The 24,659-nt window shown below is 41.0% G+C and overlaps 1 protein-coding gene across 1 annotated transcript in view; it reads left to right on the forward strand.

Annotated features, from left to right (window-relative positions):
- Positions 1-2,971: 2,971 nt before the first annotated feature.
- The window catches only part of MGAT4A (alpha-1,3-mannosyl-glycoprotein 4-beta-N-acetylglucosaminyltransferase A), a 77,730-nt gene continuing 56,042 nt past the window's right edge, over positions 2,972-24,659 (forward strand). The window contains exons 1-2 of the mRNA XM_030960239.1: positions 2,972-3,035; positions 6,926-7,240. Coding sequence (XP_030816099.1) covers positions 7,147-7,240 — 94 coding nt within the window. The 5' untranslated portion in view covers positions 2,972-3,035; positions 6,926-7,146. The remainder of the gene's footprint in view (positions 3,036-6,925; positions 7,241-24,659) is intronic.

Consider the following 24,659-nt stretch of genomic DNA (forward strand, 5'->3'; position numbering starts at 1 on the left):
TCTGAAGGAGTCAGGAAAATGCTTGGATAAAACAAGATTCAGATTCAATTAATAGCAGCAAACACACAGCTCTGTAGAAGTTGGCTACCCAGGTGTGCAGCCACTGCAGCATATATGAAATTATGGCAGGCCTGGAGCATCTTTTACCAATTTGTCTTTACTCTGATAGTTAGGTAATACCTCAACAAAAATCTCCCAGCATGAAATCTTCCCTCTGTTGAAATATGATTATTCATTTCTCGCTTGTGTTTTTTCCTGCTATAGAAAGGAACAGAATAGCAAGTTTCTTGGTATTTTTTTTTCAGCAACCAAAGCTGGAATACTATGGATTTAAACTTCCTGTATTTTTTAAATTTTATTTTCTCCCCTCAGGTCTCTCCAGTTAAGGCTGTTACAGTGTATGTACCTTACACTTGCATTTAAATACAATTTTGGGAGTTTCGGATTGCTTAATCATCTTCCATTTCAGACAGATAGCTCCAGTTGAACAGCAGTGGCTGCAGGATGAAAGAACAGCAGGAAGAATGAATTTAGAAATTTGCTGGCGTTAAATATTGTTCAGGACTAAAGGGGCTGCCATCTTCACCAGAAGTAAGGGATGTTTCAGTGTGCCTGCCCCAACTCCTTTCCGCTGGCAGCTCCAGCATTTCCTTCACTGTGCACTTTGTCCATGCATCAAGCTGTGGAATATGCCAAGAGGCATTTGATTATTGCTGTAGTAGGTCAGATGAGGGCAATGTGGATTTTTTTCCTCCCAGTTTTGAACTTTGCCTTCTTTCTCAGGAAAGAAGCACAGCTAACTCAAGAGGATGATTGCCCGAGGAGCAGCTACATTACATGCCCTCTATTGTTTGGGGAAGTTAATGGTTAATTGGATACTGTCAAGCTCCAGTCAGTAAACCTTCCTAATGGAAACGTTCAATCAGTGAAAGGACAAAAAGTAGGAAGGCTCAGACAGTCCTTGTGAAATAACTGTCATTACACTCATCTTGTAACAGTCTTTTCTTCAGCAGACTAAGCTCTCCTGGCAAAAGGAATTTTTATCTGAAAATATCTCTGCCAGTATTTTTTTCCAGCACAGAAATGCAAAAATTCATATCCCTAAGCAGTCCTAATCTATTAGATGCAAACAATGGTGCCTTTAATGTTTCTAGCTCGTTGGGATCTCTACAGAAAATTCTGCCATAGGTGCGTCTGTGTGCATGAGGATGTGCATGCTCTAATTTTTGTTTGAAAGTTATTGTGTTAAATTTGTTTTTCAATAAAAAATCCACTTCATTCCACTTCTTTGTAACAGGGAGGATTGAAGCACACATTTACATAATAAATTCTCACCACTCAATGAGTAAAATCACAGAACAGGCTGGGTGTCAAGACCTTGCAAACTTCTCCTGAGCTTCTTTATTGCAATCTGCCTCAATTGCCACCAGACCCTCTTTGAAATCCTTGAGAAAGACAGAAGAATCACTGAGGGCTACTGTGCAGGTATCTGAATGTGTAAAAATACTGTAATGTGTTGAAGCACTGTTAAGAAAACATGAAAGCATATGGAAACTTGTTAAATGTCACTCTGCAGACAGAATAACTTGCAAGCTTTTCCCACAGTTTCTAAAGTTCTAGTGGGGAACTATCCCACTACATCCAGCGTAAAAGCCTTAATGGAGAATAAAACTGCACAGGTTTCCCAGAGGAGTTATTGGCACCCCAGCCCTGGCAGAGTTCAAGGCCAGGTTAGATGGGACTTTGGAGAACCTGGTCTAGTGAAAGGGATCCCTGCCCATGGCAAAGGGGCCTTGGATATAGATCATCTTTAAGGTCTCTCCCAATACAATCCATTCTATAATTCTACGGAGATTAGAAAGGTATACTACTATATATGGACTTTGAAGTAGGTGGAAGGTAAGCACAGAAGGGGAAGAAATCAAGTCCATGAAAAGGATTGAACATTGCCAGCCAGTTAGCACTACATGTCAAGAGCAGAGCTCTTGTGAGGTAGAGTTCAGAGGTAGATGGGACCCTACTCTAAGCTAAGCATGCCATCTGATTTGAAGTTTGCAGACCCTAAAAGACACATGGAATTCCTGGAACACATGAAACAAACCACTGAAGATAGGGGATTACTTACAGAACAGCAGCATCATGACCCTAAATAGTGAACCCACACAGTAAGGCTGTCACTGACTTTCTCTCAGTGATGGCACAGTGCAGGAGCCTCTGGAGCAAGCCGAGTTGGTTTTCACGCCCACACGCTGCGCCGTGTAACCAGCCCGGGGGCGGCCCACACGCCGCTGCCCGAGAACACCCTGCCCAGAGCGGGACAAAGCACACAGGGCTCCTTTTACTGCCGTGAAGCAACAAGCCGCTCTTTAATTTCAACACCTCCCAATCCAAGCTCCGGGAGGTGTTTATTAGCAGGGTATGAACTCAACGGTGAAATTCATGAGTGTGACTTCTTGTACGTGGTGAGCAGGCAGGTCACACGGGGCGTCGATACGTGTGGCTTGTGCGGCACTGACAGGCAGACGGAGAAACACCCACGTAGTAGGCTAGGGGCTCAGCCCTGAGCCAAGTTCAGAGCGCACGTCACCAGGGGGCAATGAGCACCCAAGCGCGGGCGCAGCTAAGCCTTTCTTGGGGCTCTCCCGAAGCCACAAACCCCCAAGCGCGGCTCCAAAAAAGGGAGCGCGCTGCCGAAAGCGGCACTCCAAAACACCACCCCCGCTCTCGGCTCCCGCCGCAGCCGCCGAGGGAGGCTTTGCGAGACAGCGCCATTTATAGTCGCGTCCGAAGAGAGTGACAGGCGGCCCAGCCAATGAGTGGCGCCATCCGCGGCGGCGCCCATTGGCTGCCCGCGGTGTCGGCGGGTGGGCGGGGTGGGGCTCCGCGCGCTCCATGGCGCTCGGGGCGGGGGGCGGTCGCCGGGGCTGGGCGCGCCGCTGACGCGGGGGCGGGCGGGGAAGGGGAGTGAGAGCCCCGGCGGAGCCCGCACAGCCCCCGCGCCCCGCGGGTCCGCCGTGCCGGAGCGCCGCGCACAGGTGAGCACGGCAGCGGCCGTCAGCGCGCCCCGCTGCCCCTGCGCGCCCTGCGCCCCTGCGGACCGCCGGCTCGGCTCCGGGGGTCCGGGGACGGGCGGCTCTCCTCACCCTCTGGAGCGGCAGCGCGGCGGAGGTGCTTCCCCTCCCCGCGGGTCTCTGCGGTGCCGCCGGAGGGAGGCTGGGGGCCGTGCTGCTCCGCCATCTGCCCTCCCGCTCTCCTCTGCGCTCCCGTGCACCTGCGTGGCGGTGCGGGGAGCGCCGGCCGCTCCTCCGCAGGACTTGCAGCCGCCCTCTCCCTTGGCCCGCTGATCGGGGGTGCCCGCGGGGCTCCGGGGCAGAGCGGCGCTGCGCCCTCTCCCTCTCCTGCTGGGGTGCCTGGGGATACCCCGCTTCCCACCCTTCTTCCTTCTCGCCGCGCGCTGGGATCGCAGGGGCGTTCGGCAGAGTTTGCAGTTTCCTGTGTCTGTTCCTTCCCCCGCAGCCTCGCCGCGATGCCCCGGGCGCCGCGCAGCTCCCCGGACCGGCGCTCTCCCTCCCCGCCTCCCTCCTCCCTCCGTCCCCGTCAGCTCTCGCCCTCTGCCGCCCGGCAGAGCTGGCGGCTCCCGGTGCCCGTCACCCCCCCGATTTCCCCTTCCCCGACGAGATAGCTGCGACCGGGGCGGAGGGGCAGCGGGGAAGGTCCTGACTAACTCGGACGGGTTCCACGGAGGCATCCGATCCCTCTTCCCCGCCTTTGAGGGCTGCAGGATGCCAGGGCGGCGGTGACGACGGCGGGCTGCGCACCGCGGGCTGTGGGGGAGCGTGTCAGTGGAAACACGGCGGAAAAACCCCTGTTTAGCAGGTCCCCGCCGCCTTCGCCTTTTAGCTGCCGTTTCCTCTCGGGCTGTTCTTCCGTGCCTTCAAGAGCAGCCTTCTCAGCGCAGCAGCGCTACCGCGGTAGGAGATTTCGCACCCTCCCGGCAGGATGGGGTCTGGCTCATCCTCTCGGAAGTCTGGCACGCTTCGTGCTGTGATCCCGCACCATCCAGCCCTTCAGCAGCTTTGTGAAGAGCCTTTGCAGGCGCACTGGAGTGTATTAGTTTTTATGGTTTGCGGTTGGGAATATGCTTTGTATGTATTTTGGGAGTGTCTGGATACAAGCAGAAACTTCTTGGTTTATTTAAGACGTGATTCAGTAGGGTTCTGCTCAGCATCCGAGAGGTGCCGGCATCTTCAGCACCCTTGGCCTTCAGCATCCAGCCGGGTCATTCCCTTTGGTCTGCAGTGGGAAAGGTTCAGGTCATAATGGCACTGGCAAATTTCATAGGCTTCATCTGTCTAGTTATACCCTATCATACTGTCATCTCAAACTGGATTACCCCTCAGTTAAATTTGTTTAGATTGTGCTGTAAATTATTGAACAAACCTAAAGTGACCACTTGGGAATTAAATAATTTATGGGCAACTACACATGTGTTTCTGCTGGTTTAGCTATATACATTTTTAAAAGCTGGAACATGTCTGGTTTATGCATGGCCTTGATGTATGCAGTTTGATATAGTGAAATCCTTAAATAATCATCTAAGTACTGCTGAGCTGTAGTTGAGCTGCTGGTGCCTGTGCTAAGAGGAGTGGTTACAACACCCAAAGAGAAGGATGAAAGCAGAACCAGCCAACTCAAACTCATGATAGTTATTGATTTGACACAATGTTGTGCATACTGACTGCTGGTTGAATCGGGTTGCTATTGTTCCTTTTACTTTTTTGTTTTCTGAATTTTTTCTGACTCTATTTTTGAGGATTCAGGTAGCACAATGAGAGGCCCTGATCGCAGCATCTTGGGTTTGTTGCAGCAAATGTAAAAATTATGCCTGTGTTTTCTGGAAAGGCAGACGGTTCCTTGCATTATCGGATAGTATTTCTACTCGCCTGGTTGCCCTCTCCTGCTGCACATTGGACCAGCTGCCAGTTGCCCTCCCTGGGATAATCCCTCTAGTTTGCAGCCTGGTCCTTTTGTGCGCACCTGAGCTGCTCCAGAGAGATCGGTCTGATGCTAAAATAGTGGGGAAGCTAAGTTACAGTTTCAGAATACTGAAACAGGGTAACGACATCCTTGCTTCAGAGACACTTGAACCGAGTTCAACTGTTAGTCGGCATCCTAGTCACTTTGGTAGTTTGGGAATCACGTGAACTTCCTAAATTCACATAGACAGTCCTTATAAAACTTTAGGACTTGGGATCTTTGCCTCTCCTTGCTATTAAAGTTCTTCAAGACAATTATCATTGCTGATACTTCTGGCTTTTATTATGTCCATCTCCCATTCAGAGTGCTGGTACTGATATTTCCTGGCATTCTGTGCTCTCTGTGTTAGCTCTTTATAGGTGTCTCAGTTGTCTTTATCTCTCATTGTGTTGAGTTTGGGGTTCTCATATCGTAAGGTGTTTTGCAGTTCTTTCTATTCCAGTTCATTATTTTGCTTCTCATGAATTTTATCATCCACTGCTTCTCGAGTGCTTCTCGTGTACTTGCATTTGTTCCCTTCCTCATAGGTACTGTGGACTTTCTGAGTTAATGTTTAAAGCCACAAACCTATCTGTGCATGAAGTTCCCCAAATAGAGCACATTACTGGCATTATAAGTGAGGTAACTGTGGTCCAAAGGTAAACACTCCCAGTAACCTAGATGATGTGACTGAGATTTGAACACAAGTGCATGTAGTTCTGCAACTTTATTGATTGTTTCCATTCTTTTGTTAATCTTGCTTGTTGGTTATGCCTTGTTTTGTGGGCCCTTTGGTAGAGGTAATATATGCTGTGATGTAAGCTTGGGAAGAATAGTTCAAATTGGACTGGAATCTCTTGGTATCTTAATAATAAAGAGCATTTTTTCCCTGTTGTTCTGAATGCAGCAGGGCAAGAAGGTGACAGAGACTGCTTCCAAAGAAAATGCAGAGCAAGTTATTTATTGCTGAGTAACATACTTGCATCAGATATAGTTTATAGTGGGGAAAAAACTTGGCAGTGCCTTGAAAGAATGTTGACTGGTAATGTTTGACTACTGTAGAGATGATTTAATACTTTGAAAACCTCTCCCCTCTCTTTTAAAGTCGGTTTATTTATTGCCCTATACTCTCTTTGTCCTGCTTAAGACAGTTGATTAACACAACTGGCTGGGTTTGGCCAGTTGATGATTTTCTAATACCAGGGTATGGAACTTTCCTGAGGGATAAAACTGAACTGTAGGTAACTTAGGTTTTACCTTTATGCTTGTGTGATATAGATAAGCAAACCGTGGCTTTTTGGGAGGTTCTGGGTTGGTGCCAGTTGGTATGGATTGAGCAGTCTCTGCAGGTGGGGCTGTAGTCTGTGCTTTAGCTGCAGCTGAGATAGGAAAAAATAGTTGTGAATGGATCAAATCCTCTTGCACTGAGGAAAGATGAGAGATGTAGGTTTGTACAGTGTTCAAAGCTCTGGTCTCTCAACTTGCTGGAGACAGTTCTGCTCCTGCAGTTACATGAGACCCACTGATTTCAGAGGGGTTTTGTTGAAGTGAGGTCTAAGGAATGGGGCCTCCTGAAAGTTACTGCATCCTGGAAGCAGCTGTTTTATCAGTTTGACACCTTCCAGGTGGCACACGACCTTCCTTTGAGCTGAAAGTCAAATTGTAATGTTGGTGATGTGAGTGTTTGTCCTTTGGTGACCAAATTCCTGTGAAATACAGCTCCCCCAGATGCAAACATTCTTAGAGAAGACACATATTAATCTAACAAGTTCTATTCTCTGAGCCAAGACTGAGGCAGTGAGAGGGCGGTGCAAGACCCAGCAAAGAAGATGTAGTGTATTTTGGTTCTTGGGGGACTCTTCTGGGTATTTTTGGCATAATCTGTTAAAATTTTGTTTCCTTCAAACAGGACTAGAAGAATAAAGAGAAGCTGGATTGATGAGAACTATGAGAAAGCGTCCAGCTGTTTGGAATGGATTGATTTATGATACATCTGATATGTGAGAGCTACATTTCATGTTGCTGCTGTCCAGCTGCTGCTGGAGTACTGGAGCTGACTTCATTGCAGCAAGCCCAAGTGATCAGCCCTCTCCACTAGCAGAACATAAGCAAGTGTGATGCTGAAATGAGATGAGGCTCCGAAATGGAACTGTGGCCACCGTGTTAGTTTTCATCACTACTTTCCTCAGTTTGTCCTGGTACACTGCATGGCAAAATGGGAAAGGTAAGGAAAAAGCTCCAAAACCTAATCACCTTCACGTGGCTGCATTTCTGTGTGCTGCTGCTGTATGGTGGCAATCTGTAAATTGCTTGTTGACTAGCTCTGCTGCAGAAGGTACTGCCTTGGTGAGAAATAAATGCTTGATAATAAGTTCAGGAAAATTAACTTTGAGTGATCCTCATTTAAAAAGGGAAAAAAAAAAAGAAAAATACCTTAACAAAAGCAAGTGCTGCTCTTGGAGGAATGGGTTGGTCGAGGCTGAGGAGTTGTGGTTCGATTTTATTATTTTTTTGTTTCTTGGTTTATGGTTGTTGGAGAAACATATGTTTGTTTTTGGTTGGTGGTTTATTTTTTTTTTTTTTCGTGTGTAACATATGGCCAATGGACCCAACTAGAGAATGTTATTTTCGGTTCTGCTTTCTGTCTTCACTGGTGATTTACTGATGGCAATGGCAAACTGCCAATCAACACTGTTGGAAGACTTTTCTTGCTGTCTTTGAAAAAAAATTTAAAATACTTTTTGTTAAAGTACCATGTAAGAAGTGAAATACAATTATGAAATCCACTAGGTAATAGGAAATGCATCTATTAAAGTAAGGAGCAATTTTATAAAATACTTAAGTAACTGTTTTGTATAGTAGACTTTTATCTGTTCATATATCTTTGATCTTACTGCACTCCCTGTGAACCCTGAAAAATCCAGTTTTTCTGAGGGTTGGGATTGTTTATGAAAGTAAGGTGATTTGGTTTTGTCCTTCAGTAAAGCAAATAAACTTGTTCAGCAGTGTTTTCTAGGAGAAGAAAGTCTCCTATTTTTCAAGAGATCAGATGTTTATAAAATAAAAAAACCAATCCTATGTCCTTCAAAGATCAAATAATTTTAAAACTAATAATCATCTTCAGTGATTGTTTGTTCTGATTGTTCTGCAGAAAATATTATTTTCAGTTGTGCCTCAAGTCCAATTAGACGAAGCTGAGGTTTTCCAGGAATACTGTCTGTTGTAGCATGGCCAACTATTAAAGTAAAAAAGAAGCAGATGAGTTCTGTGGCATATTGTTTTGGGTTTTTTTTTTTTGTTGTTGTTGTTGTTGTTTTTTCCATTGGACAGTTGTGGAAGAAGCAGATGCTTTGTGATCTCTGCTGTAGCAGTTGGTTGGTAGGCTACCCTTCTGAATGCAAGCAGCAGGAAAAATGTCAGGTTCTCAAGGTTATGGTAATATATAGAATTTTTACAGAACAGAAGCTTAGATGTGGCTAAGACAAGAAAAGGGTGTCTGAATAGCACTGGAAGTAGTACTTTCTTCGTTTTGACTTCTAACCAATTCAGTAGTTACATTATTACTAATTTCTTGCGTAAGAAACTTGTAAGAATTTTGCTTTTGCTTCAGCAAAGATATGTTTCTATGAAATTCTTCCAAATGTTTTTTTTCTTTCTTACCTGATATATGAGTTACAAGTCTTGTTCTCTTTTGTCAAAGCATGACACAAAGAAAAGTCTCTGCTAAATCAACAAAAACTTGCTGTTTGGAGAGTATACGATATATGGCACTTTGTAACAATTTAAGCTTTTGTTAGTTAGACTGCTCTTTTTTAAATACTTTTGTTTTCCATCTGAAGGCTTAAAATCAATACTTTCCTAATGCTGGTATAAAAGTTCTGCATTTATCTTCTTCAAGATCTTGCTGTTCAGCGCTAAGATGATAGTTTGTGAAATAAAAATCAGTGTAACAGGACATCAGTAATTTGTTAATTAATCATAAGTCACAGTCATGAGACTAAAGTCGAAATAATATTGTTCAAGAGATGTTCATACATAGAACATTGTTTTTTAATTTTTTTCACAGGTTATTCAAAATCAAAACAGATTTGAGTTAATTCAGTACCACATTTTCAATCAATGCGCAATGGAAAGGTTTCAGAAACTGACAATAAATATTTGCTAAAGTTATTTTTTCTGGTTCAATGTAATTTTATAGCCTCGTGGGATGGTATTTTAATTCATTGATAACACTTTCATTACACATTTTTGAGTGGCTAAGTTAGAAACAAACATAGCTTGCTCCTCCCATTCACTGAAAGGCTGTGGGGTGTCACATTCTTTGATGATGATATTTTGTTTTTCATTACATATATATTCCTGTAGGTATTTGTCAATCTTTGGACTTGCAAGTTAAATCTACACTTAGAAAGAAAATGCTGTTTTGCACTTTCCTAAAGAAAAAGCTACCCTCCTTAAATATCTCAATGATAACTAAAACAAATTCTGCTTTTTAAAGCAGAAGCATAATGCTTTTTTTTTTAACTACCCTAATCAGTTTTCAAGTGATTAATTTTAATTTAGAAACTAAGACCTTGGATGATTGTCACTTAAAATGCAGCATCATTTGTAGAATACCAATTAGACTGGGATGATCTGATAATTTTGTAGATCATACCTTCCTCTAGTAAATGTATGTAGACTTAGTCTGTACAGGATAGGATTTAGATACTTCTAAGTGATACAGACTTTTAAAGCACAAAAGTTTGTCTCAGCACAACAATGCTTTACAAACTTTAAGATGTGCTGAGAAGTTGTCAGGAGCTGAAGGAAATATTTATTTCTGGAAAGAGCGTGGCTGTATCTTACCCAGAGGTTTGATTATGTGAATAACATTTCACAAGTCATTTATTGCTATTTGCATGAAATGGCCAATTATATGATTTTGCTTTTAAAACAACTGTTTGAAGAAGGTTGATGGAAATATCTTTGGTCATTGGAGAGAGTCTTCAAAATGAGTCCAAGGTCTTTGTTGCTTTCTGGACTTCTTGCAACGTGTAGAAGCACTGGTATTGTAAGGAAGCAGTACAAATCCTGAATGCATCTGGGAAAGACCTCTCCTGGGGGATTCTTACAAATCACTTGAAAGACTACTTTCTAGGGTTTAAAATGTGCTATGGTTAGTATGAATTAAGTACATGTTGGAAATGAAATCTTAAAAAATGCTCATAACTGTGGTGTGCAGAAGAAACACTTTAAATGATCTGCAGTCACTTCACATTCACAGTTAGTTCAGTGTAAGATGTCCTTGAGTTCCTCCTAAAATCGAGCTCTTATGCAAGGAATAACTTTATGATTAATACATTTCTTCTGACTGAATTGTGTTTTCTGGTACTACTGACCTGCTCAGGGTCACTGGTCTTCACCACCTCATTTGTGAGCTCAAGAGATGTGGTGGGTTTTTTACCCTGAAGGCACTGCTCTTAAGATCTAACCAGTACAGAACAGTACTGCATACCTATTAGACCAATGACAAAATTTACATCAAAGCAGTTGTGTGCTATGTAAATTGTGTAACTTTGATGCTTTTCTCTTTATTGTGACTTTTGGTCTGAGTACGTAATGTTCCAGGAAGAGCCCTATGCTCCATAATGCTAAATAACCTCCCCTTCTTGGATCAACAAGCTTCCTGATGGCTGTGGAAATTGGGAAGGAAGGTAAATAACTTCACTGAATTAGTGCAGGCATGGTAGGATGGAATTCAAGTATTTTTTCATTTAAAGTATGTGACTTTCATTCTCAGTCAAAGACAGTTGTTGGCAGCGTCTTGCATCACTTCTAGGAGATGTTTGGCTCCTTGAAGTGTTGAGAACAAGTACTGCAATATCTATTGTGAAAATCTGATGCAATTGAGTCCTTCAGAATTGGCTAAACTATGTCGTTTTCACAGCACTCTGAAACCACTAGTGTATTTAATAATTCTCTTTTAATGATGAAGAATTGATTGAAGAACTTCTGGTTTTCAATTCATCCAGGGGTGTTGTCATAACTGCAGGATTTCCTCACTACATGGGGATGGCTTATTTTGGTACACCAATACAAATTCCCATGTGAAGTCCTCCAGGAAAACTTTTGAGATATTTATCTAGCTTCCTGGTTCGCTGAACAGTCACTCATACTTAAGTAATGAAGGTTGAATGTGTTTTCTTTTAAGCATGAAGTTTTCTCTCATTTGGAGAGAAAATGGCCTAGGCTTTATAATAAAAATGTCATCTTCTCTCTTCTCTGTCTGTTTTTGCAAATTAGAATTGCAGTGCTGGTTCTCAGCCACAATAGTCATAAGTGTTCAAAAACATCTAAACTTAGCAAGGATAACAAAACCTAACTGTGACTAAAACAAAAAACCTCAGCCAGAGGTGGCTAATTTTGGAGTAAGAAGCAGCAATATTTATCACCAGAGGAAGAAGAGTCCTACAGGAAGAACCATAGAGGAAACAAGGCAAGGAGGGCAGAATCTGTCCTTCCTGTCTGTCTGTCTGTCTATCTATCTATCTATCTATCTTCCCCCTTGGCAGTGGTTATGCAATATTCTCATTAAGAAAAGGTGAAAATTCAGAGACATAAATGTATTTTGCAGCTATAACCACCTTAGTTTCTACATGGATCCTAGGAGAAGCTGTTGTGCAGGTAAATGCTGCTTCGGGCTTCTGTCTGCATGTTCTGATCTTCAGAGTCAGACGCTCATTTCCCACTGATGTGTGAGCTAAGACCAACCAACCAAAAAAGTTAAATGGACTACAAACTAGGAGGAGTGAAGGCAGGGGAAGGGAAGGGACAGGCTGGGATGCTAAAGTGAAAGGTGCTATAACAATTTATGCCAGTTTGAAGAAGAGGGGGCTCTTTATTTTCTTTAAATAGAAGGAAAATGTTGGCTTCCTTTGGAAATTCTGTTGCATATCCTCCAGGAGCTGAAATTGAAGGAAATAAGAATTTCCTTTTTCTTTTTAACACTAGCACATGAATGTTGTCCTGTTCTTTATCTAAAATAAATTTCAAGCTTGTTTTCAACAAGAAATGGGCCTATAGCTTACTGATACTAAAAATAGTTGTATTTCATTAAAGCTAATCAGGAATGTAGATTTGGTTACTGGTAGTGAACACCCTATCCTGGGTAAATAATATAAAAGAGCTGTATAGCTATTCAGGTGAGACAGTGTTTGGGTCTGCAGCATCTTTGTGTCTGTCTTATGACTGCTGCAGGAGAACTCCTCTGGCAGCAGTGATTTTTGGAGAACTGCAGTGAAAAGGATTGCTACCAAAGGGGTTCTGCAGCACTGCCTTGCTCCTGGCATTTTTTTGGAAACTGCTAGCTAGGTTAGCTCATCTCTTCATGGGATTATAAAACTTGGTTGCTGCTAGAGTATTTAATGGGATCTGGCTTAGTCAACATCTTGAGGTACTGCTCGTGATTACAGCCTAGTGTTAGAGGTGGGGAAAGCCCTTACTTCTGCTCAGTGTAGCTTCTTGTAATTCTTCAGCCTGAGTCTTCTGTGCTTCCATGAGATACCCCCTCTTGCATCCAGCCAGATAAAGAATGCCTGTGTCTTAATGCTACATTAGTGTTAAGGAGTTTTATTTTTACCAATTTTTGGGAACAACTCATCCAAAATGCTGGTTGCTGCTCACATCCAGAGACTATTGAGACTATCATGGGCATCATTTAGCCAAGCCAGGAAAGACAGCTGTATCTGACACAGTTGCTCATAACTTACTGTAACATTTTTAAGTGAGAAAAGGGGTTTTGCAATGATCTGTCCTTTTTTGATGGCAGTTGATATTTTCCTTAGTGAATCTAGATGATTAGAGGCAGAGAATTCTTACTGCATTTCAAACAGCACCATGATGGGAGGAGCAACAAAGGTGGACAAAGAGATTGAAATTTAAAATTGATTAAGCAAATTGGCGACCGAGTCAGGAAGTGGGGTGAATGGTGGGTTGAAGATGGGTGAAAGTGCCCCAGTCAAAATATGGGGTGCAGTAAAGAAAATCAAACGTGTACATGAAGAATTGGGAAGAAGTTTTATGTTGGCATTATAGGTAGGAATGACAGTCATGCTACATATGACTCATCACATTATTGCAGAAAACAATAGGAGTTGAGCAAAAAAGAGGTTTAAGGAAATACGTATGAAGTCTACTGCTCTGTAAGACACAGGAAATCTTTTTGCTCTGCTTTGTACTGTGTCTGCTTTGGGATGGTGCACTGGAAAGAAAATAGATTCATTAGATGGGATTCAAAGAAGCAACAGTGATCAAAGATCCAGAAAGTCTACCCTGTAAGGGAAGGGTCAGTGTCTTGACATTCTTACCTTAAAGGAGAGGTGTGAAGTGGGAGACAGGAAGATAATTTTCAAATATTTTAAAAGTTCTTGCCAAGAATTTCTTGTCAAAAAAAAGAAAGAAAAAAAAAGATATAAACTATTGTTTGTGGCCATAGGGTATAACAGGATCTAAGGGACTGAAATTGAATGGGAGAGGAAGGTTTGATAGTGGACAGTTTTTGTAGTGGCAAATATGGTTACATATTAGAGTAGATTATTGGGGAGGAGTTGTTGGTGAAGAATTTTTATGTAGGCAGTTTCAAGAATAGTTAAATCAGCAATGACAAATAAACGATACCGTAATTGGTACCAATAGAGGTTTGGGCTAGCACAAAAAGAGTGAGTCAGTATGACACTTCCAAAATAAATCTTAGCTACAGAAGACCTACAGCTGGCAGGAATGCTCCAGCTTTGAAGTAGCAATTGTGGTGAAATTAATTTTGAGCAGGGGATTGGACTAGATGACCCCCAGAAGTCCCTTCTAACCTAAATTATATTAGTTATTCTTGGCATTTGCCAGGTTTATCTCTCCTTATGCCAAGAGCAACATGACAGTGTGTTTCATTACTAAATAATATTGATGTTTGCATGAGATATGTGAGAGTTGCCCTTTCTTATAATATAATTTGACCCCTTCAAATACATTAAATATTTGCTTGTATTTATCAGATTCCTTTATCTGTTTATTTTTAGTCTCTTACTGTTATTAACAATAAACAACCACTTCTATAGCTAGGAGCCATGAACATACTGTGTTAGAAAAAAATCAAAAATGACTTGCTTTTATTTTCAAGTATGGTTTCTCCCCCCCTCCCCCTTTTTTTTTTTCCTCACTCTCACAGTTTGGAGTAGTATCTTACTCAGTAACCTTTTTCCTGCTGTGTAATTATGACTTTATTTGCTGCTGGGATGACAAAAAAGCTTTTTTTCATTATTGATACAATCTTTAGGACTAGAATCCTGAAAGTTTTTTTTTTTTTTAAGATGATACACTGGTAAGTCTATAATTTAGTTTTGTTTATAATGCACTATATTTTGTTTTCCTGAGCATGGCAGAAAGTGAATAGAAAGCAGTTTCCTTGCTCACAGTGAAAAGCTTTATTCCAGCTAGTCTCTGCCTAAAAAGCAATTGCTCTGCAGTATTTTAGAGCTGTGCTTCCAGCTGTTTTTCTGGTTGTCTCCTCAGCTTTCATGCAGATTTCTGCCTATTCCTGTGGATGCTTCCCACAGATGTGCCACCCATCCATCTAACTGTAAACAACAGAACCTCTCTTTTTCACTTGTGACAGTGTGTAATTTTACTATATAATGCTCAAAAATAACAAAAGTTTTCAGTGCCTATCAGGCATAAATTTGGCTCTAGTTGCCTGCAGATCCATTGTGGTCTTACATATCAGTGCCATGGATGTGTAAGTTTCCTCAGACAGTTCAGAGATGGGCTGAACTCAATCTTTTTTTCCATTACAAATTACTAGTGTAGTACTTGTGCCAATAAACAGCTCTCATACTTGGTTGCACAGCCCCTGGAGACAAACTGTCGAGCTACTGTTAGAGAGAGATTTGAATAAAACAAATGTGATGGGATTACATTTGACTTACAAGGTTGTTGTTAATTTGCAGCAATGTGTGAGCATGATGAAGCTTTGATCCTGAGTTGTTTGCAAGGAGGACAAGTTAGGAAGAATGTGTTCTCAGAAACAGTTTGTTCAACACAGTTGTCAAGGCACAAAGAAACAAGGAATGTCAGCAACCTCAGCCCGCTAGCGTGTGTGGAAACAATAACCAGACTTCCGCAATAACTTGAGTTTTGTGCCTAGGCTATTAAGAATTTCTAAAAGTTTCAGCTCTTAAAATAGTGCTGATCATTTTGAGGTTGTAGTACTCACTCCTCTGAGAAGTTATTTTGCTAGATCAATTTTCTTCTAATGTATTACTATGTTAGACATTTGGCTGTAGATCAATCATTAGTCTCTTTTTAGGAAGCTGGGTTTTCTTGCTGTAGTTCCTGTCTTGTATGTATATGTTTGTTTCTGAGAGGAGGGAAAGGAATGATTGAAAGTAAGAGCATCTTGATTTACATGTACAGAAACTCACTGAGTTACTGACAGTTCTGTAGTAGAAACAAATTGTGTTAAAGTGTTTGGAAGCTTTCAGGTTATCAGAAGTAGTTGCTTTTTCTCGGTTCTACTGTGTTCCACTTTGCTGTGTACTTTGTTTCCTTGCCACATTGGACTCTAAGTTAACTATGCAGAGAATATTCAGCATCTTAACCCTCAAAAATCTTGAGCCCTGAATATTCAAGAATATGTGAGCATATTAATGTGATAATTTTTGGACAAGGTTTGAGACACATACACGTGGGTCTTCCTGGACAAGACTTCAATTTCTTCATGGAAATTTTGCCTGGGCAGAAGTCCCTTCAGATGCAGAGCCTGCAGCCTGGAAGGGTGGGTGCTGCTGCACAGGCATCCTGTTGCTGATGAGGTTCGTGCATGACCAGAAACTCCAATTGTGTACACACAGACTGAGCGTGCACAGTAAGTGACACCTTTGGGAAGCTTTCTGTAAATGCATATTTGTGATAAGTAGGTGCTGAGCAGCAATTACACGGTAGTGCTCAAGTCCATGTGCTTGGGATGTCTGAGAGGGGTCAGCCACTCACTTACTGCACAGTTGGTTAGTGTATGTGCGCTGTGAGTCACAATCTGGAGGATGCGTGGAGGTGCATGTGTTGTAGAGTATGTTTGTGTGGAAGCATCAGGGTTAAACACTTTTGCTTTGCCCAAAGGTTGTTTGCACTCTCTGTTGATGAGAGGGGCTCTGGAAGAAATAGGGAAGACCTTTCTGGAATTCATGTGTGTACACACGTGCTGGTAACTGCTTTCTCATTGACTCCCTCAGGTCAGGGATCATTTTCCCTTGTTCTCCTCCTCCACATTGCTTTGCTGAGTTGCATAGAATGCTATTTTATGTTACACAAAGACCCTGAAAAGGGGACTAATACTTTACTCTGTACTTGTAGTATGTTGCTTTAGACCTAACTGTATTTAACTCAGTTTGAGGAGCGTTTAACTTGGAACAAGCTGTAACTGAATGGAAGACTTCTCTTGTTGTGTTTTGGGATCCAGCAATTAATTGAATTGGGTTTTGTGGTATTTTAGCTATGTGTAGATTAAAGTCATCAAAGGTTTGAATTGAGTGAAGCTGAGAATTTATTCTTATGCAGGCCAACAATTGATGTTAGGACATTCACAGATTGTTTAGTTAAAGGGCTTTAAGTTGTTTTAAGTGCAGTCATTAGATAACCTAATATCTTGGATAATGAATGTAGGATGGCTTTTTTCAAAAATTGCGTTTAAAACATACTACTGTATCCTCTCTTTCCCTCTGTCACTCCTTCATAATACTGTTTTAGTCTGTCTTGGTTCAAATTTACTGCAGAGTAAAAATGAACCTTGTATTCCTCTGAGTTTGGAGGAATTCTCCATGCTGCCACCGCTCACGTTCTGCTAATTGTTTGGGTGCAGAGCTGCTGCAGCACTGCTGCTGCTGGGGGTTAGAAGCTGGTGCTGGCCAGGGGTGGAAGGTCTGTTATGTATGGGAAGGCACACTGGGGCAGAGGAACAGAGGGTCCTGGGGCGTGGAACAGAGGCTTGGGAAAGAGCAGGGGCTGCCCTGACAAAACCTCCTGTAAGTGAGGAGGGGTGGGAACTGCTGGAAGTCAAATCTGTGAAGGATGCAGTACCAGTGTTTGGGTTTGGGGGTACCCCCCCCCACCTCAAAGTCTTGTTCACTCTCTAGGCACACAAACTTACCCCAGAGTCCCAGGTGAGAGAGATGGCTTATTTAGAACTCAAGCAGGCATTTACATGTAAATTGTATGCCTTAGTTTTGGATTTTTCATGATACTGCTGGTTCAGTCCTTCAAAGTGTAAGACAAATGCTTGTGATAGTGTTCACAGTCTTATTTTTGTACTTGGTAATTTTTTTAATTAGTGGAGAATAGCTCTCCAAGCCTGGCAAGAACTTATGCTTCAGGTTTTTGTTTTTATCTATACCTGGTGTTGTGGTACATCCTAACTTCTAGTCCATGCTGTTATTGTTAAATCTGCCATAGAAGAAAACAGCATTAAAGGCTACTTGGCTTTGTTGTTTATTGAGACATTATAGATGCATTTTTCAAATGGAAGTTGGATGTAGGAGTTTGTTGTTAGGTTTTTATACCAAAGGGGAGTGTTGCCATTTGTGTTGTTTAGGTGGAACTGCAGAGTGTGTGACTGATGCTGTTGACTCTACCCTTAATTCTCAAAAAACCAAAAAGCTTTATAGCAAATTGATTTATATACCACAAGGATCAGGACACTTAATAAAAACTTCTGTGGCTTTATTGATTTGCATCTTTCAAAATTAAAACCTGAATTTTCCATCCAATTTTGGCAATGCAAAATTTTTTGGGTACAAATCTTTAACAAAGCACAAAGTCCTTTCTGTAAGGAAATAAAAACTTTTTTTTTCAGTTAATCTTTATTAAGATTATGCTTCTTGGATCTCTTCTTCTGTGGGAGTAATTATTGTGCTGTGCTAGTTCTTCTACAAACTCCTTGCTTCCTTGTTGCAGAAAGGATCAATATGAAAATTATAATTCTATTCAGAAATGTTAACCCATTTGCAATACAAATGGTGCCATATTTTTCAGTGTTATAGCATCATAATGTTCAGTAATACTGATGAAGAGTATTATAGTGGAAAAATAATTTAAAATATGTAATTAGCACAGTGATTTGGAAAATTTTAACCAAAATGCTAATTTTCTGCACTGAGTATTTTGGAGACTCTACTTGTCACCAAAAACATTTAAAATTTCACCTTCCTATACTTTGTGGCACATATATTCTAATGGCCTTAGTCAAGGCTAACTAGAAGCTCAGAAGTAGAAGCCTTCTCTAACCTTGTGCAAGCATCTTTGTTACAGTTTCATTGTTTTCCTGTTTATGAGGCAACTGAGATCAGCTCAGTTGATCAGAGCGTGGTGCAAATAACACCCTATCCAGCCTGGCCTTAAACATTTCCTGAGATGGGGTATCCACAACTGCTCTAGGCAACTTGTTCCAGTGATTCACACCCTCACAGTAAAGCATTTGTACCTTGCATCTAATCTAAACCTACCTTTTTTTTTTTTTCAGTTTGAGGCCATTTCCCCTTTCCTGTCACTCCATGCCATTGTAAATGGTCCCTCCCCAGCTCTCTTGTTGGCTCCCTTTATGTACTGGAGGTGCTGTAATGTTTCCCTTCCAGGCTGAACAACCCCCAACTTTCTCAGCCTTGTCTTCATAGGAGAGGTGCTCCTCTGGCCATCTTTATGACCCTTCTCTGGACTCTCTCCAACATGCCTGTGTCCTTCCTGTGCTGGGGACCCCAAAGCTGGATGCAGCACTGCTGGTGGGGTCTCATGAGAGCAGAGAAGAGGGGCAGGCTCACCTCCCTCACCCTGCTGGCCACACTGCTTTTGGTGCAGGCCAGGACACAGCTGGGTTTGGGGACTGCACGCGCTCATTGATGAGTCCTGTTGAGCTTCTTGTGAACCAGCAGCCCCAAGTCCTTCTCTGTAGAGTTGCTCTCAATACATTCTCCACCCAGCCTGTGCTTGAACTTGGGATTGCACTTACCCAGAAGCAGGACCTTTCACTTGGCCTTGTACTTCATGAGGTTCCCTTGGTTCCATGTCTCAAGGCTGTCCAGATCCCTCTGGATGGCATCCCTTCCTCCCAGGGCATCAGATACCACACAGCTTGATGGTGCTGACAAACTTGCTGAAGGCACAGTCAGTCCCACTGCCCTTGTCACCAACAGAGATGTTAAAAAGTGCCAGTCCCCATGGTGACCCCTGAGGGTGCCACACATCACTGGTCTCCCCTTGGACATTGAGACATTGACTGCAACTCTGTCTGCAGCCATCCCGCTAATTCCTTACCCACTGAGTGACTCCTCTGTCAAATCCAGGTCTCTGCAGTTTGGAGACAGGGATGTTGTGCAGGACAGTGTCAAATGTCTTGCACAAGTCTGGCTGTTTGCAAGAGGTGAGGGTTAGAGGATTAGAGGAAGCTTGAATGATTACCAAATTGGTAATTTTATGAAAACTGATTTTCTCTTTCAAATCCCATTTCCAGTTTTAACTTACCATTCAGTAACAAGGAGAATCAAACCCCCTACTTCCCTAAATTCTGTTGCAGCAGAGAATGCTATGTTAGTAAATGGAATTAGAAGTTCAGTAGGTTACAAAAAGTGGTATGCAGAGAAATAGTTTTCCTTAAAATAAAAAGAAAAATGCCACAAAAGAGCTCCCCAGGAATCTGAGGCCACTAGATAGCATGATATCTTAATATAGGTCTATATGCTTGTTTGTAGAAGGTAGCTGAAAGTATTATTGTCTCCTCTGAGATCTGAGGAGAAACATGAGATGTCACAGATGACTTGTAGTCAAACTGACTCTAAGAGGTCAGATTACCTATGGGGTAATTACATTTGTTTACATGGTCAGCAAATTGTAAGTATTTCAGGTGAAGGGTTGTTTCTTGTGTGCTTTTAACAGATGTGAAAGAAATGTGTAACTTAACCTATGAAGGTTAGGTTTTGTTGGTATTTTTAATGTTGAATTATGATACCATGCAGAGATACTGATTCTACAGCCCCACGCTGCTCAGATCAGATCAATGATTATGGCTTCTTTAAAATGTCCTGTTAGGAATGAGTGTAATTAGCTGCTGTGTGGTTTTTGGAAGATACTCCTGTTCATTGGTAACAATAAAATGTATGTATATACATACATCTAAACTAAATGATGGAAGCAAACACAAGAAATGAATGCAATATGTATGCTTCATACACGTTTCTGCAGATATGTAGAAGGGATTGTTTTATTTTAGTATGTTAAAAAGCAATAGAAATGCTTTCTTTCACCTAATATGCTTCAGTCCTTCAGTGTTCCCAAGAATGCAGGCTAGCTATTGACTTGTCCTGTATCTTAAGTGTGCTTCAGTGTTATGGTTGTAATGTTTGCTTAAACTGGAGCTTTGTGCTTGCTTGAGCAGTATAGTTACAGTCTTCCTTTTTATTTGGCAGTTAGTTTGAAAAAATAATTGTGACATGATGATCCTTGTAAAAGCTGTCACTGTAAATTGTGTTTTTGAGGTAATACTGTGATGTTGTTGAAGGTTTCCCGGTTTCTTTTACACTGCTGTACGCTTTAAATCTTGTGCAAGATGTGTTAGAAATGTCAAAGTGGAATGTTTTAGTGACAGTTACTTGAAGGTAATTTTCTTCACTGTAAAGAGTTACTGTCCAGATTATATGAATTCAGTGCTTTGTGTACTCAGCTGAGCTTTTCTTTTATCAATGTCTTAAACTGAACTCTTTGTGCAATGAATGTCTACAGCAGAAGTTGCAATAATTTTTGTTGTTCTGCTTTGCTTCTTGGGAATAGAATCTATGAAGCTTTTATTTATCCCTTAGTGTTTCTGTTCAGGGATAGAGATGTGTTAAATACTGATTGCTTATTGTGGGACAGATTTAGCACATGATTTCAGTGATGTTTTTATATCACTGTCCCCTTAAAGAAGAAATGCCAGTAGAGGTGGCTTTACTTAGCCCTGGGAATCAAATAAGAACCAAGTAGCTGGAACCTAAAAAGCCCTGAGGTTTATATTCATCCATAGTGTGTTGGGCAGTGTTGTTTACTAGTCAGGGAAGTGTGAATCTTAGTAAAGTTAACAGTCAGATAAGGACAAATAATTTGCAAATTTGTGATTGTGTGTTTTCTTTTTTGGAGTTCTTTTGTTTGTTTGTTTGGGGTTTTTTTGGAGAGGGGGATTGGGGAGTTTTTGGTTGGTTGTTTTTGTTTTGGTTTTGGGGTTTTTTTGTTGGTTGATTGATTGGGGTTTTTTTGGGTTGTTATTTGTTTGTTTGCTTTCCCCCATCACTGTAGCTTGCTGTTCTCTGCTTTAAAAGAAGACCTTCAGCTCAAGTGTTGCCAATAACTCTTCTCGAACAAATCATGTGTTTAATTATCCTTATTGTCTGAAGCAAGTGCACAGACAGAGGACCATATGCTTCTGTTGACTTGACCTCCTTATTTTTGGGTGTCTGGATTTTCTGATGTATTATTCTTTTTATTCCTTGTGTCCAAAAGGAACATTCAGACTTGCTGTCAGCCCTCATCAGGGGATGTTTGAATGTGGTGTCATACTGGATTTTATAATTGATTTGTAAATCTTAATTGTGACATTTCTTTATTGAATAAGTTATATCTAGAAGCAGAGGTGTGCAATTGCATCTGGAGACATTTAAAACTGTTCCTGGCTGTTCTATCCAGCTGTGAAAATACTACTTAAGTAAATCATTCATCAGTTGTCACAATTCTAGTTTGGCTTCTTTGGCTTTTTAATTTCTTAGGATTTTTTTTCCTCTAGAAAAATGTTGAATTTTGTGGCTTTTTTAGGAGAAAAAAAATCAAACAAACATGATCTGCCATTTCATGCTTCCATTTTCATTGGTAAGCTACATAATTTTTTGTTTATTTGTATTAAAAATTGAAAAAATGGAGGGCAAGCAAATTCTCAGATCAAAGAACTATTTACAAGAAAATTGATTCTGAAATTTACAGTTCAAAGTAGAAAGGTTTTACCAGTTGATGTGACAAAGGATCATATTCAGATTGCTTAAAAAATTTTAGAGAAAACAACTTCAGCTCCTGCTGCAAAGGAATGTTTAAACAAAAGTATCTAGACTGAGATTGGATCAGGCCCTGAAAGTTTCAAAGCAAGCACTTCAGACTTGTGCTAGTGCACTAAAACTGGAGAGAACAAAAAACATAATTTATTTATAGAGATCCTTGAAGTGCAAAACGTGAAAAAATTGCAATGAGAAATGAAGTAATTAGAATTATAGAGTTATTTTTTTATCAAAGTTAGGAAAACCTGCAGAACCTTCCCTCAAAAACAAGTTGTTCTTTGCAATGAAAGCTACTTGAATGAGCACTTTTTAAAATACTTGCAGTCCTGATAAGTACATTTCTATGTGGAAAACATGGGCAATAAAGAATAGTACTGATGGATTGTTTTGGTAGATTGAACTAGTGAATTGCTGAAATGACCTATCGATTTGAATAACAAGATTAGGGATAAAGAAATGACTTGCCCACTTGTTTTCCTGCATCTTGATTTTGTTTGTTTTTTTCCTGATGCAGAAAATGTTTTGTCATGATTAGTAGGATGCATTTTTTGTGAATCATCTCCCATATTTTTCTGTCTTTAATTTCACAGAGTATTATACTCACAAAAATTTGCATATTCTCTAATTCCTTCAAAATAATAAGATAGCTTTATGAATAGGCATAGCTACAAACTCTGTAACTAAAAAGGCCTACAGAATCAAGTGTTCAAAGAGGACTGATAAAATTTGACCTTGAGCAGTTTTCTTAAGAGCTTTTATTTATAGCATGTCTTGTTGTTATCCTTTACAGTATACTGCTTTATTTGTATTTGCATGGTTGATTGCTTTACTGCTTTGGATTTTATAACTCATCATAGCTTGTTTATAAAAGGTTTTAATTTCACTTTAAGAGCAGGGAAGCTAATTAGCTTTTGTTGAGTAGTCATCCATGGTAATACATTGTAACATTTCAAGGACACCATATTTCAGCTTTTAGCCAGTTTTGAGACAAGTCAAAATCTGATTTGTGAGCATGCTTGAGGTTTAAACTTTGGGGACAAAATTTGTTAACACCTTCTTTACTCTTCACCGTTTGACATTGCTGATTTCTAAATATGATTTGTGCCTATGTGCAGGTTTTGACACTTGATAATTAGCCCAGCTTGCTATAGTGTTTTGCTGTTTTTGTAAGTCTAAATGTCACAGGAGGATTCTGGAATATCTTTAATATCCCTTGTGTGGACATAGCTTTTTGTCTGTGCCTGTGTGATTGGTTTGACAATTGCTCTGCTTGCCTCCCCGTGGTCGGACATTTGAGAACATGGTGCCTCGTCTGTGCCTTGTGAATATCCCTGAGCTCTGGAGTCACTTCCAAAGGGCAATGGAAGCAATGTGCATGCTATGTCAGTAAATGCCAGTGTGTGTATTTTGTCTGTGCATCTTTATTGTGAATATTGGATGACTGTACAGTGGAGTAGGAACAGAATTTCCTATCACAATATGGGGTAATTGTATTTGCAGTTATATTTTGCAAAACCTGTGCTAAAAAGAAGGTATAGCCTTTGTCAAAAAGAGTGTCAGTTTTAAGATGAAGTTTAGAATTACTTAAGTGTTAGCATGGTAAGAATTTTATTTTATATATTAGAGAAATTAACTTTTTCTGGCTGACAGTGGAAATAATTTAGTCTGCCACATATTAGCATAGCAGGATTTTAATTTAAAAGGGTATCTACTTTTAAGAGATGCAGATGAGTATTTTATCACTAATACTACAAATGTGATGGCTTGTAAGGTACTTGGGTATTATGAACCAAGCATGATCTAAAAAATTCTTATTGCTTACATCTGTGGGAATGAAGTGCAGGTCCGTGCAGGTATCATCATGATTTACTGGATACTGATTTACTTGATACTACAACTTCATGGATCACATAAAACATCTGAACTGATTTTACGGGAAGTGCAGTATTTAATTTTTATACCTCATGTAGCTCAAACAAAGGAATGTTCCTGTAAGAGCCGTGCCAGATTGAATTGGCTGGCACATTGACAAATCCCTAATTCACTGAGGAGTAACCTCCTCTTGCCTCACCACTGTCTCTGTGTGAAACTCAGTGTGGAAGCTTGCTGCCAGTTAAGACCTCTACTCTTGATCAACCTGTAAACTGATCAACATCCTTGATGGGAGTGAAATGAATTAACACATGAAGCTTGTTAGAGCCTCTGACCCATGGCAAGATGGTAACTACTGTAGGGTTTTTATAATGGGAGTAAATGAGTTGGAGAATAACTAATCACAGAAATACCTGAATTAGCACTTACTACAGTGTGTTCTCACAGATTCAAACATTTATTTAATGGCATTTTAATAACCCTTCAACAGGGTGTGCAGAAAAATGAGGCTTTTGCTGCAGAACCTTTAACTTCTAAAAGCTGGAAGGGTTGTCATTAGGGTGGGCCATAAACTGTTACATTGGGGAATGTGTGATACATTGGGGAATGTGTGATGCATTGTTGATTTGAATCATGGTTTAAAGTCTCCCCACCTGGATAGAGGAAAAATCCTGTTGTGTCTCG

The sequence above is a fragment of the Camarhynchus parvulus genome, chromosome 1 (assembly GCF_901933205.1).
Source record: "Camarhynchus parvulus chromosome 1, STF_HiC, whole genome shotgun sequence".
Classification (NCBI taxonomy): domain Eukaryota; kingdom Metazoa; phylum Chordata; class Aves; order Passeriformes; family Thraupidae; genus Camarhynchus; species Camarhynchus parvulus.